This window comes from Macadamia integrifolia, chromosome 5, assembly GCF_013358625.1.
Source record: "Macadamia integrifolia cultivar HAES 741 chromosome 5, SCU_Mint_v3, whole genome shotgun sequence".
NCBI lineage: Eukaryota > Viridiplantae > Streptophyta > Magnoliopsida > Proteales > Proteaceae > Macadamia > Macadamia integrifolia.
In genome coordinates, this window is record NC_056561.1 from 20,107,224 (window position 1) to 20,122,247 (window position 15,024).

A 15,024-nucleotide genomic window follows, 5' to 3' on the forward strand; every position below is an offset into this window, starting at 1 on the left:
AAGTTAGGTTGGAGGTGGTTCACTAATCCATCTTTTTCTTATGGCTTCAAATTATGAAGATTAAGTACTTTAGGAATTGTAATTTGTTTTTTATTTTTCCCCCCCCAAAAGCATGTAAGAAGAATCGTTCAATAGTTTGGAATAGTATTACCAAGATTTTACCATTTGTGGAAGAAGGTGGTTTATTGGCGGGTTGCGACTATACATAATATTTCTATATAATTAGATCTATGGATTCCGAAAAATTGATAATTTCACTTTGCCACACGATTTAGCTCTTCACCCATCTTTCTCAAAGATGAGAAAGTTAATTTTAGGTGGTACATGGAATTCTTCACTTATAAGGTTTCTTTTTTGTACATCATTTTCTAAAGAAATTTTGAAAATACCTATTGTGATTACTTCTTCATCAAATGAATGGGTTTGTGTGTTAGGTATGAATGATAAGCTTATTACTCAAGTTGCAGCCAAGTATATTTTGAAAAATAATGATAATTTGAATTTTTTTTTTGTTGGATATATTAAGTTATGGGTTTATGTTTGGGCTTTTATCCATTCCTATAAAATTTAAGCTGTTTTAAATTTTTAATGGAAGGTTCTACATAAGGGTCTTTGTACTAAAGTTTGAATTTTATGTTTATGAATATAGATACTCATTGTTGTTTTCATAAAAAGAAATAGAATTGCATTTGCATGTTACACTAGCTTGTGAGTTCAGTAAGCATATTTGTGAATAGGTGCATGGGACTTCGAAGTAAATATATAAGATTCTAAGTACCTCATCTTCACTTTAGTTATTTTGTGATATAGTTGATTCTCCTTGCTATAGGTACCATATTCGTAATATTTTTTCAATTGCCACCATCACTTTAATTTCTATTTTTTATGGTATAAAAGGAATTGATTTGTTTTTCACCAACCCAATCCTAGTCCAATCAAGACTCTTCAGTGAGTGTTGTTTTAATGCTAACATTCTTTCTTACGCTAATACTTGTTCCTCTTCTCTTTTTTCTAATAATACCTTTTGAGTCTTTATTTGATTGTCTCTGCTTGAGACCAAGGAGCATCGTTTATGGACCATTTGATTATTATTTGTGATGGCAGTTATGATTAAATAACTGGGGAAACTAGTTGGACTTCAGTTTTATGAATCATTGATTTGCAGTGAGCATATAGGATGAAGGGATCCAAGAACTGAATGAAGTGCAAGGAAAAAGTTGGGCAGAAGTAGATACTTGGACTGATTGTATAAAAGCTGTAGGATGGTTTACCCAATAATCCAAGCAAAGATATGGATACTTTTTATTATTATTATTTTTTTAACGGATTAACTTATTACCATTTATTCTCTGGTCGTATATTAGTTAGCGCGCTCTGGAGTTGCTTGGTTCTTCACTTGCTCCGCAATACGAGTCTCATACAGTGCCGCACCCCTATAATATGATGAGAAGAGGGCCGGTGGACATTAATAGTAATAACGCCTGTTTTAGCTACACTTGCTAGGGATCAACACTTGCACAATATTATCATGACGTGTAATATATTGATATGAATGCTAGATTTGGTTTGTTTGTTTGTTTTTTTTTTTTGGTCATTAAAAAGAGAAAAAAAGGAATTCTCTGAGGGCGTGTGCCCCTACAACCAGACCCAAAGGGTGCAAAATGATCACCACAACCCTCCTGTTCAATGCCCACATGTGTGCTCTCATTGGTCAAGGCTTTGGCACAGGGGCCATGCTCTCATATGAGTTAATTTTCTTAAAAGAAAAATTAGGGGTAAATGCCTTGGGTTGTAATTGAGAAGAATAGTAACACTACGTCCCCAAGCTCAATATTAGGATTGTTAAAACCTAGTTCAAATCGGTGAAATTGATTAAACCAAAATAACCCAAGCATGCCACACATGTGTTCTCATTGGCTAGGGCTTTGGTACATGGGCCATGCTCCCAAACAAAGTTAATTTTCTTAAAAAGAAATTTAAGGTAAATGCTTTAGACTGTAATTGCAAGAATAATGGCACTGTGCCCCCATTTTCCATATTAGGAGTGTCAAAGCCTAATCCAAATCGGTGAAATTGATTAAACCAAAATAACCCAGCCAAATCAAATTATAGTCATATTTAGGTCGGTTTCGGGTATTATGACCTCAAAATCGAGTTGAACGAAAAACCAAATCCACCCAAAATCAAACCAAAATCCTTTTAAAACCGAATCAAAACTAAAATCAATTCAAAAATCATAAAAAAATCAGTTTTTTTTTTTTTTTTTTGCATAATTTATATGATAAACCAAAACCAAGCCAACCCAATAACAAATCAAAACCAAATCAAAGAGAAACTGAAATTTCCTTGAAGGTTTGGTTTCCATTCCACCATTCCCACACCAAAACCGACGTCACCCCGCCTCTATATCATCAAACTGTCACCCATTCGATCAGAATAAGACAAACGGCCATTGGCTCCATAACTTTGGTTTTCAACAGCTAACCGGAAGGAGAATAGTGGCGTCATAGTCAGAACTTTTATGTATACGTGTCGATCAGTCATTTGTTACCATCATCTTTCTTTGTCCACCAGACTCGTTTGGAATTCACTTCCACTAAAAGGACTAGCAGGTCCCATATAGCCAACAAAATTAAAGCACATGCCCACCAACTCTCCACACTCCTCCCCTCTGTCAGTGTGTTGTCGAGTGTGGTAGCCTCCAAGTATTAACGTCCCTTCAAGGCTTCAACGAGCGACCTCCAAGGCTCCTACCAGAAACCCCTTTGTTTTCATCGCCCAGTGACGGACTTCTCCATGAAATGAAACTTCTCACTCCTCCATTCCATATTTTCCATATAAAAAACCCTAGACTTCTCTCTCTCCCCTAAGGGTCTCCCCAACTTCTCCACTAAAAATGGCTCTAACAAGCAAACCCACCACCAACCTCGTCCGAAACCCTTTATTTTCCTCCAAAAATCCATCTGTATCCTCCTCTTCCACTTCGATTTCATCCATTTCTTCACGAAAGCCTCGTCCTTTGACCATCCGGAGCGCCGCCGCCACCGGTCCGGCGACGGTGAAAGTCGCCAAGGAATTCGCCGTCAAGTCTGTGAAGGCGAGGCAGATCATTGATAGTAGAGGTAATCCAACCGTTGAGGTTGATCTTGTGACGGATGATCTCTATAGATCTGCAGTGCCCAGTGGAGCTTCCACCGGGATCTATGAGGCCTTGGAGCTCAGGGATGGAGACAAGAGTGTTTATGGCGGAAAAGGTGTTCTTACTGCCGTCAAGAACATAAATGAGGTTTTGGGCCCGAAGCTTATTGGCGTTGATGTCAGGTGAATTCACAAATGCACGGATTTTTATTGATCTATTCATGGAATTCTACTAACGTTTGTCTTGATCGAACTATAAATCTGAGTTTGCAATTCGGCGCTTTGATTTGGTCAGAAGTTAGAATAGTTACTTGTATTCGTTTTTCATTGAGGAAGTAGAAAGACTCAATTCAGAAGAATGTTTTTCTAAGCATCTATCCGTTTTGGGCCGTATCACTCACTGAAGACTAGTTTAAATTCCTGGATCGAGGTCTTGCGAGCTGTGAGCCGCGAGCCGCGAGCCGCGAGCCAGAAGGTTGAATTGATTGAGTGTTGAAATTTAAATGTCTTAAAAATGTTTCAAAATATTATTTGTTATTTCAAAAGTGTGTTGGGGGATTATGTCTCTTCTTATTAGGCACCTAAAAGTGATAGGCGTGACTAATGGAAAGCATATGTGAATGGTCAACAAACATATCTTATGGGAAAGACAGTGTTTTTGTGCATGCCTTTGAAGACAACCGTTGGTGGTGTCTCTTGTTCCTCTATCAATAGAAGAGGTTCAACCCATATTGTTTTTGAAGACAGTCCCAACCCTTATTTTCCCTTGGTTTTTCTCTGATCATAGTATGTGAGTGCATGACCGCTAGCGAATGCCATCGGGATGTTTTACCATGGAGGCCGATTTGCACTACTCCCGGTTGCAATATAGGGGGTGCGTCTATGGTCTTAAGGACAGTGTCAATTCACACAAATCAGCTCAAGCATTTCCTTTAGAGCTTCATGTATTCGCAGGTTCATGATGTCATGTACTCTGTTCTTGTTTGTTGGCATCTGCTACAGGTTGTCTGTGGTACAGATAATTTTCAATTTTTCATTCCCTTATCTGTATAAAAGGAATATTTTTTTAACAATTCTTAAGGCCGTATAATTGCTACTCTGTTACGCACCATGACAAACCTGTAAAAGGTTAGTTGGTTTTGCAAAGAGAAAGTGTCTCTCTTTATATAACTCAGAACATGTATATGTTACTTTCATGTTGGAAAAAGAGGGAGAAAGTGAGAAGTAATGGAATAAAAGAGATTTTGACACAATCATTATGAGAAAAACAAAATTTTCTAATTGCATGGCCTTGTTTGTTTTCATCTCCCTTTACTTCTCTTTTTCTCTGTTTATAATATTTTGAGAATTGCAGTTACAATGACTGTTAAGGGTTGCACATAGTCACTGGTTTTGTTTCACATGTTGGTCTTGCTATTAACTCATTGTTGTTAGTTTACTTAATTATTTATCTTTTAACTTCAATCATCGATACTAGTTCATTACTCTATTGGTATGTTGGGGTAAGTGTTATGGGAGAACCTCCCTCACATGCGATGTTTAAGTGGAATGAGAGTGAATCTCTTCCTTTTCTAGTGTTGCGCTTAGAGAGAATGAGAGGAGAGAGAAGGTGCGCGTACATCCGTGAGGGGCTGCCTGTTACTGCACCATCCACCTTGGGTCATACCTCTCTCGTCTTAGTATCAAACATGTCAACTCATGGTTTTTCTGTGTCAAGACTTGCAATGGTTGCAATGTGTATTGCTTTATTCAATGAATTTCCCATTTTCAAACCAATGGATTGCTTAAAGTCTTGTTTCATTTTGACTCTATAGTATGGCTTTGATTGTTGAACTTGAGAACCAACAAACGGTTTACTCACTCCCATGGTTTCAAAACCATTTATCAATTCCAAGAGTTACAATATCTTGAGATGTGGCATAACCATTTTGGGCCCGTTTGATAACGTTTCAATAAACTCGTTTCTGCCGTTTTTTGTTTCTGTGTCCAGAAATGGCAGAAACGGAACAAAAAGCGTTTGATAAAACTGTTTCGTTTCACTTATTTTCAAAAATAGAAATTGAAATTTCTACCTATTTATGGTTCAAGAAACAACTCAGGTGAAACAAGTATCCGTTTCTAGAAACGACTGTGGCCATTCTTTTGCTGGTTGCTATCGACTTCCAGAAACATGACTTATCGAACACCTTCAATTTCATTTCTGTTTCTAGAAACGGAAATTTATGTTTCTGCCGTTTCTTGAAACAGAAACAGCAGAAACGTTATCAAATGGACCCTTCATCTTATGGGCCTAATGGGTAACATGTCAACCCCTGGGATAGGTGTATGATATTTTATTTTAGTGTTTGGCTGAGCTGAACTCTGGTTTTGGATTATTCTTCAAAGCCCATTTTTGAATTGGTTCTTTGTGAATGATGTATGATTGATTGTCATGTTGAATGTTCCATGTGTTGGTCGATGATCATTAATAGTCATTGTTTTGGATTTGGATGGCATGAGATTTTGACATCTAAGCCTGATGTGCCTAGCCCATTTGAACCTAACCATTGCTCACTTGTTGACTTAGTGTAGACCTAAACTGAGACAACTCAATAGGCTGCCTAAGCCAGTTAATGTTGTATTGGTTTACATAATTGGACCAATATTGGGCAACAATGGTCTTTTATTCAGAATATTATTTTTTATTATGCAAGGGCTTTATTGTTTGGTTATAAATTGACTTATAGTATATCAATATGTTGCGCTATATTCGTTGATAGAATGTTCAATGGAATTATTGGGATTTTCTGTTATTTAGTAGTCATACCTTTATGTTATTGGGAAGCAATCCTATAAGATCTGATTAGACTTTAGTTAGTTTAGTATATTGATGAGTTCAAACCTAGTGACTTGGTTTATTTCATCTGGTTTATTAGTTATTTAAGCCAAGCTGCATGTGTATTAAGTAATGGCTGTTGGTCGGGTATTAGGTCGAATTTTGTGGATATCTAAATGAATTTGCATGCATATGAAATTGAAAAAATGTATGAAACTATGAATTTGAATTTATAACATGAATTTTCTCTTGAATTGACCATGTATGGTTATGCAATATGCCATTGTTAACATGCAATTGGCAGTGCTTGATTATATCATGTTATAGGATGCTATGGAAATTTGGGGGTTTTAACATTTCCCAATACATGCATTCTCATTCTGTTATTATGTAGTTGGCATTTCGAAGTGTGTGATTCCGATAGAACCCAAAATTGTGGGGTTATTATTGAGAATGCAAACCATTGCATGTTAAATCTTTGTTGAGAGAGATACTTGAATTTAAATATGTTGGTTTAAATCTCTGCTTGAAAAGGTTTTGGCTTTGAATAGAATCTAGAAGATGAGCCTAGATTTGGTTACGAAATTTATTATCATGTTATTTGTGCTAACTAGGGGCTTGTTTGATAACATTTCAAGAAACGCGTTTCTGCCGTTTCTGTGTCAAGAAACGACAGAAACGGAACAAAAAGTGTTTGACAAAACTGTTCCGTTTCACCTAATTACAGAAACAAAAATAGCAATTTATATCCATTTCTGGTTCAAGAAACGGATTTGACAAAACAACTCCCACTTGTTTCACCGTTTCCGGAAACAACATTCACTCAAAAAACTTAACCCACCTGTGAACCTCAAATGTGAGCTCCATGGCTAGCTGCAGCCAAACTCTACCAAGAAACGGCCTCTGGTTCTGGATGGAAGCAGCAGCCATGGCAGCCATCTGTTGCTGTTGATGTTGGAACTGGATCTGGGCTTTGAATCTGCTGAACCTGTGAAGGGTTGAGGTGATTTAGCCCTATTGATAAACCTGATTGCTCTAGACCAAACTGGCCTTCAATCGAGAACCCTAGAGAAAACATTTGGGTAGTTGATGTCGAGCAAGAATCAGGGTATAACTGGGGTTGAGAAGAGAAAGAGCAGAAGGGGTAAGAAGAAAAAGAAGGTGAAGGAGATGAAGAAGAAGAAGAAGAAGTTGAAGGGGATACAGAGGAAGCAGCTGCACTGTTGATATAAGGCTCTAGTGCTTTCATGAGCTCCTCTCTGAAGGGATCTGATAACAGAGGTCTATTACTGTAGATATCTATAGCTGCTGCCATGACTTCTGAATCAAGCAAATGAGAGAAAAAGAAAGATTGCTACCAAATAAAAAGAAAAAAGTTTCTTAACAAAACAAAAGAACAGGCAAAGGCTCAGAAAAAAAGAAACCGAAATTTGAAACCCTAAAATCAAAAAGGTTTTTTCTCTACAAGTATCTTCTAAAACCTAGAACCATTAATCAACCTGAGGGACAGAAAAACAACCCCCTCAGTTGAACAAATTTAAAGAAAATCTACAAAAGGTTCAGAAAAAAATTGAAAAAATAAAAAACTGGATCTTTATTTTGAACCACCTGGATTCCCAAAAAACTTTTTCCAAGTTTGCTTTTTTAAAATTCTTTGAAAATCCAAAAAAATAACAAACCCAAAAACCAAATCTTGAAAGACAGATGATGACAGAAAGGGATACAGAGAAGCGGGAATTAGAAGAGGGGGGGTAAAAGAAGATGATCAAACTCCAAAAGCTTCTGAAGAAGTAAGCAGAGAAAATCCTCACAATCACTCTGCAAATTCAGCCAATGTTAAAGGGAAGAAACCTGATTTTGTTGGGATGACTGTTTTTCTGAGCAATCACTCTGCAAATTCTGCCTCTCTCTTTGTCTCTCAAATGACGCCATATCGCCGGTGAAATTGCCTGTGGAGCTTAACTTGCATGTTGGAAAAATGTTTGCAGAAACAAGGTTTATCAAACACCTACAAAACCGTTTCTGTTCCTAGAAACGGAAATTTCTGTTTCTATCGTTTCTTGAAATAGAAACGGCAGAAACGTTATCAAACGAGCCCTAGGTTTAAGATACAAAGGAATTTTGGGTTATTAGATGTTGTATATTCACTTTTTGTAGTGAGACGATTTTATGGAAATCGATTAAATAAATCTATAACATAGGATGCACCATGGAAGTAAAGTTTGTAATACATCTAAATGAATAGGCTTAAGGCTTGTGATTTATGAGTCAAGGTGATGGACACCCTACCTATGTGATAAGAAATCACTGGAATTACATTCAAAGGGTGAAAACGAAATCACGCGATGACTTGCTTGGTACTGTCATTATGTGCCTATTTCGATTAGATGGGAAGATGGTACTTAACGCATTGATTTGGAGGGTGATTATTAAACTCTTAATTGGTCAAGGCTGATAAGGGTATGTTAACTATAGGGCATATGGTTGGTTGACCTTAGTAGATGTAGGAGTTGAGGCCACCTCCGATGAGAATTTTATGGGCGAGTCCTTGAAAACATTCATGAGTCCAAGATGGGGACAAGGCTAAAATGTCTAAAATAAAAAGGGTTTTTTAAAGGGTCGGATGATAGAATACAACAACGACAACAACAGCAATAGCAAACACCTCAGCCTTACCCAAACTTAATGGGGTTGGCTACATGGATTCAAACAAAACCAAATAGACAAAGTTCAAAAATAACAAGGGCGAAGGAAGAGGTGGAAAGATGAGAGATGGGAAAAAGAAGATGAGAATAAGAAAGAGGCACAACCCGGCAAGTTAGGAAGATCTGTGCTAAATGGAGTCGACTACATGGATCTTTGCCCACCACTTCTTGTATGGTTGGATGATAGGATATCAAATATTAATGATGAGTTAGTCTGCTACACTATGAGGAAAGATTCAAGAAGTTTGGCTTCATCTGTACTGTGTAGCATGGCTTATAGGATGTAGTATAGATTCAGGTCTGGGAGACATGTGCAATGATGTGTCCTACCATTCTAATGTGTTCAATTGGTTTTGTTGGTTCTTTTGAATATTTTGAATAGTGTGTAGATTGTTGAGATTTTAAAGGGTTTAAAATAATGACTACATATATTATTTGTTGTTTTTGGAAGTGCATGCTGGTTGATCATGTCTCTTCCTAATAGGTACCTAAGTGATAATAGTTGTGACTTTTGAATTGTCAACATACATGTCTTGTGGGGAAGTCATTGTTTGTGGATGCATTTTGAAGATCACCCTTGGTGGTGTCTCTTGTTCCTCTATAAATGGAGGAGGTTTAACTGATCTCTCTTAACAGTTTTTGAGGGCAATCCCAACCCTTGTTTTTCCTTTGGCTTTATCTATTTATGGTCTTCTTGTTTTTCCGATTGAGCACAAATCTGAAGTACTCGAATTTTTGCAATGAGCGAGTGCCATCGGGCTGTTTTAGGCCGATTCCCACTACTTTTGGTTGCACCGTATATGGTCAGTTACATGAACAGCACAACTATTTCCATTGGAGTTTCATGTGTTCTTAGGTTCATGATACTGTGTACAGTGTTCGTGTTTGTTGATATCTTCTACGGGTTGTCTGCCATATACCTTATCTATATAAAAGGAACATTTTCCAACATTGAGAAGTCAGACTTGTCCGACAACGTGAGCCAGCAGAGAGATATGGTGATAGCTAGAAAGAACCAAAAGTATAGGTCCAATAACTAATTTAAGTTGATGAATTTGAGCCTTGTGTAACTAATATGGGGCCAAATGTGAAAATATTGTATTTTAGCTTTCAACCCTTAATCTTTGCGCAGTTCTGTACTACCCTAGTTTTACTATTTATTGCATTTTTTAACATAGAACTTAACCTATTTTTCCCACTCTTGGGCACAAGCTATTGATTTTGTTGATAAATTTTATATTCTTACGGTTATGCCCCTCTATTATTTGCTCAGGAATCAAGCTGATGTTGATGCTATCATGCTAGAGTTTGATGGAACTCCTAATAAATCAAGATTTGGGGCTAATGCCATTCTAGGAGTATCCTTAAGTGTCTGTAGGGCTGGGGCAGGAGCAAAGGGAGTGCCTCTATATAAGCACATTCAAGAATTGGCCAGAACAAAGGAACTTGTTATGCCAGTTCCAGCTTTCAATGTCATAAACGGGGGAAACCATGCTGGCAATAATTTAGCCATGCAAGAATTCATGATACTACCAGTAGGTGCAGCTTCGTTTGCCGAGGCACTGTGCATGGGTAGTGAAGGTACCATGTTCATTCTTATCTTAATCGTGATAAACTTTTTTGGTTTATACTTTTCTTTGGTCCTCATTTTGGGTTCCATCCAGTACACGGCCAGAAGTTTAGGTATCTTTTGGGTGGGCTATTCATCATTGCAACCATGGGACATGGTTCCAAAAGTCTCCCCACTTGATTCCAACCATCTGATATGCTGTATTCTATATCTTGGATGAGAAAAACTGGATGCTGTAATCGTCTAATTGAAACTGAGGCAGCTTGCCTTGTAGTAATGACCATTGCACGTGGAAGTTATTAACGCTATGGATATGTTTGGTTGCAAAGGAAACTTAAAGGGGAGGAAAGTAAAATTTCGAACTTAAAGAAATTTTTGTAATCATTACCCCATGTGATTCTATAAACTACTTAAATTTCTTACCACTTCTATTAATAATACATTTTACATGTAACTTTTATTTTATTTTTATAGCAAAGGGTTTTTGGATTCAAAGTAAAGTGAAATTTAATAACCAAATATGGAATGATTTGGAATTAATCATATAGTCACATGAGGTAATGATTATAAAAGTTTATTTTTTAAGTTCAAAAATTTCCCTTCCCTTCCCTTCCCTTCCCTTCCCTTTAATTCCCCTTGCAACCAAACGGAGCCTATGTTCAAGCGGTGGTTTCTTCACACCACCCTATTAAGTCATTGTGGAATGGTATCCTGTTATTGCAAAATATGTGATGTAAACAAATTGGGATGACTGTTTTAGATGGTCTGTGTGGAAACAGTATATCATATATTGAAGGGCATCATCAAGGCAAAATATGGACAAGATGCATGCAATGTTGGAGATGAAGGTGGATTTGCCCCCAATGTTCAGGACAACAGGGAAGGATTGGTTTTGCTCATTGATGCAATTGAAAAAGCTGGTTACACAGGAAAGGTAGGGAACTAGAACTGTTGATTCTTCTTGCTGTCTTGTCCAGGGTTATCTTCTCTTTATAATTTCATAAATAATCTTAAAATGGATGATGCAGATAAAGATAGGAATGGATGTTGCAGCTTCAGAATTCTTAACCAAAGATGGGAAGTATGACCTAGATTTTAAGAAGCAGCCAAATGATGGAGCTCATGTTCACACGGTACAAAGCCTTTGTGAATTGTACAAAGAATTTATCAGAGACTTTCCAATTGTTTCCATCGAAGATCCCTTTGATCAGGATGATTGGAGCTCATGGGCTTCGCTACAGTCTTCAGTTGACATCCAACTCGTTGGAGATGACTTGCTGGTCACAAATCCAAAGAGAATTGCTGAGGCAATTGAAAAGAAGGCTTGCAATGCCCTGCTATTAAAGGTAAGTGTCTAGAGCTAATGTCTCATAAAGTACTTCTGTTTTCATTAACTAACCATTGAGCTGTGTTTTTATTGCATAAAATGAAATATCTTTAAAATGAAATATCTTTCCCCTATTCCTAGCTTGACACATTCAGGCTCCATTTGTCTCGATGAAAAATAATCTGAAGTAAAATAAAGTAGGTGAAATATTTCAGTCGTTGGGCATAAAATAGGGAATCTAATGATTGAACTTTCCTAAAAAATTGCATTCCTGTTTTTTACTTTTTACACATTTTACATTTGAAAAGGGGGGAAAAAAAAATACTAAAAAGGCCTCAAGAGGAGAAGTAGGTGCATGGAGCCCTGTGTCGCCATTTATCCTCCATGACTTTGGAAGGGCACTGTGAATGCTAACAATGTGGTAAACCCACCAGGGGGAAAAGAAAGGGAAAAAGTGTCCTGTTTATTGCTTGTCCAATCAGATGCAATCAAGGGGTAATTGGAAGTACCGAATTGGTGTGCTTTTGGATTCTATGTGCAATTGAGGATGTGGTGATTGATTGGACAGTTCGAATTTGCAATGAGTGTTGGATGGGAGGAAAACTAGGGTCCTCAATTAGGAACATTAGCAAATCCCTCAGAAAAAGCTAGGAATGTGCAAAGAGAAAAAGTATCAGAAAATGAACTTTATCCCAACTTAATGGGGTTGGCTACATGGAGTTCCAAGCAAGGACGACCTTGAGGATCCATGCAAAAAGATTGACGAGTTATGGCTAATTATAATAAGTGTCAGATGTCAACCTGACGCATCATTACAAATCAGCCACAGTTTTATAATGACAAACTATAGTAAGGTATCGGCTGTCTATCTGACGTACCATATAAATTGGTCAAGCCAAAATGTCCGTAAAATAATGTCAAAATGAACTTATCAGGAAATCAGAAAATGAATATACACATGCTTTATTTGATTGTTTCATTAGTAAAATGTGCATACAGTGGTTTGTGCAGTACAAATATGTTCACAGATTTAGTTAACCATGACAGCTTACTTGTAGCGCAAGGACTTTCAGGGGGCTTATCTCCAAACTTGAAACTTTAGATCATTCAGAGGGGAAGATAATCTTTATCAACATCATATAGTGTGATGCACATTGCTGATTGGTTATTCCAGTAGAAATTGATTCATACAGAAATATTTTATCATATATACTCTGCATGGTTTATTATTTATCAATATACCAATGTTGTGATTCATTAATGAACAATCTGTTGCAGGTTAACCAAATTGGCACAGTCACTGAATCCATTCAAGCAGCTCTCAACTCAAAAGCTGCGGGCTGGGGTGTGATGGTCAGCCACCGAAGTGGTGAGACTGAAGATAACTTTATTGCAGATCTCTCTGTTGGCTTGGCAAGTGGACAGGTTTGCTCACCCTTACTGCCCAATCTCTATAGGTATTTTCTTGTGCATGCTTCCTTAGATGTTTTAGAGCTAATCTTGAAAACTACTTGCAGATAAAAACTGGAGCTCCCTGCCGAAGTGAGCGGTTGGCTAAATATAATCAGGTAACCATCGTCTGTTTATTCTTCTGCTAGTCTTTGAATATATATGCTTGCTTAACTAATTTAGAAATAAACAAACTATTAGTGCACCCAAGCATTTGAAATAATCCTAATATTCTCCTCAAGGATCAACGAAAGAAGACTTTTGGAAACTGCCAAGACTGTTCTTTTATATATAATTTGAGGGCCATTGGATTTGACTGATATTGTATAATAGTGATGCAAAGTCTTTAGGAACTGTCCTTGGGAGTCCAACGAATGAAATCTCAGCATTGCAGACAGTTATGATTCCCAACCCCCACCCGTAGTGTAACACAAAAAGCAACCGCACATTGCTTGTACATCCTGTTGAGTGATTTGACCTGGGCGATTGCCTAGCCCAAAGTGGTATGGATGATGATCTTACAATCCGATCAGTGACGTTCTTAGTAATTCAACAGAAGGGCATCGATATAGATAAATAAAAAAAGATGCTGGCTTCTGTAGGACTAAGACTATCCATGTGCATTGGTCCTTGGTTTAGAAATGTGTGGTGTGTATAGACTTCTCAAAGACTTGAAAATGCTTTTATTTTCTAGTTTGATGTCGTCTGATGAAAAATATAGTGCTAGAAGGGACCTCTGTTAAACAATTACTCTGTGGGAAACACTAATCCTTTATGTTTTGATTTGGGTTACGTGTGCGCCCAAACAGCCAAGATTAACTGGACATCGGGGACAGAGGCTTGGTGGTGTGGTTATGTGACCTCAAATAACTACCACCTAAGCGTGACTTGTCATGAATGGAACACTGATGTCATGAAACTTTTATATCTCATCATTATTTCTATATAAAAAACTGCTGTGGGTGTGGTCTACTCATAATTATGAAAATCTCTGTAATTCGATTCTTATGATATTCTTGGTATTTTCCATTTTTTTGATCAATTGATATTTCCAGAGTATTTTCCATATTTCCTTTATATTTTTTGACCATGAATCATCTAATCCTTGATGCAGCTTCTGCGCATTGAAGAAGAACTTGGAAACGTGCGCTATGCTGGGGAAGCATTCAGATCTCCTTAGCAAGACTCAGGATGAGTCAACACTCTTAATGGAAATAAGATGCTGGTCAAACTGGCTCAATGTATGAGGAAGACATTAGATTATGTAATGGGTTAATAGAGGACTTAAGCATGAATTGAAGTACATCTAGCGAGACATTTAAGGTAATCGATTGAATTAATCGGCGTAGATGGCGTTAGAAGTGAGATTTTGTGTTCTTTGAGGTTGCATTTAATTCTCAAAATTTTTTTTTTTCAATATAAATTATTTATCTTGTCATTAAGATGGGAACTCTTGTATCTGGTTGAATGCAAACGTTTTCCACCTGCCTATAGGCGCATGTGGTGCACGCCTTAAAAAGTCCATGTTTTTCAGTATTGAAGATAAGTTCCAACCATGTGGTGGCACTTGGCCATTGGACAAGAATTCTTTTCCACATTCTAAATTTTAATGATTGTGGTGTTTAATGTTTTTGTCAAAGTTTTCTATATGCCTAGAAAGAAATTCTACATTACTATTGGTGGTGGTCTTCTTTCCATGTGCCAAGTTATCCATTTAAGTGCCTTAGTAATAAATCCCTTTGAGATATATAGAAGCTTCAACAACATTACAAGATTAATTAATTTGGGGTTAGGCTTATCATATTATTTACCTAATTTTTTGTTTTATTAAATTATTCAAAATAAATATGAATAGGGAAACGTTTTCTATGGAGGAGTGTGGCCTTTGCATGTGCATGAGGGTCAATGAGAGTGCACACAAAAACATAATGTAGGGGGTCATTTTGCATTTCATGGTGATGGGGTGGTCTTTTTGCCTCCTTTTGTATCTGAGCAGTCCTACAAAAACCATTTTCAATTA

General features: G+C 37.2%; 1 protein-coding gene across 1 annotated transcript; it reads left to right on the plus strand.

Moving 5' to 3' along the window:
* The first annotated feature begins 2,644 nt into the window (after positions 1 to 2,644).
* On the plus strand, positions 2,645 to 14,446 carry LOC122079421 (enolase 1, chloroplastic). Its single transcript, XM_042645872.1, has 7 exons — positions 2,645 to 3,321; positions 9,932 to 10,239; positions 11,008 to 11,162; positions 11,257 to 11,574; positions 12,834 to 12,980; positions 13,073 to 13,123; positions 14,119 to 14,446. The coding sequence occupies exons 1-7, from the start codon at positions 2,897 to 2,899 to the stop codon at positions 14,182 to 14,184; spliced, it is 1,470 nt and encodes a 489-aa protein (XP_042501806.1). The 5' UTR covers positions 2,645 to 2,896; the 3' UTR covers positions 14,185 to 14,446.
* Positions 14,447 to 15,024: the final 578 nt, after the last annotated feature.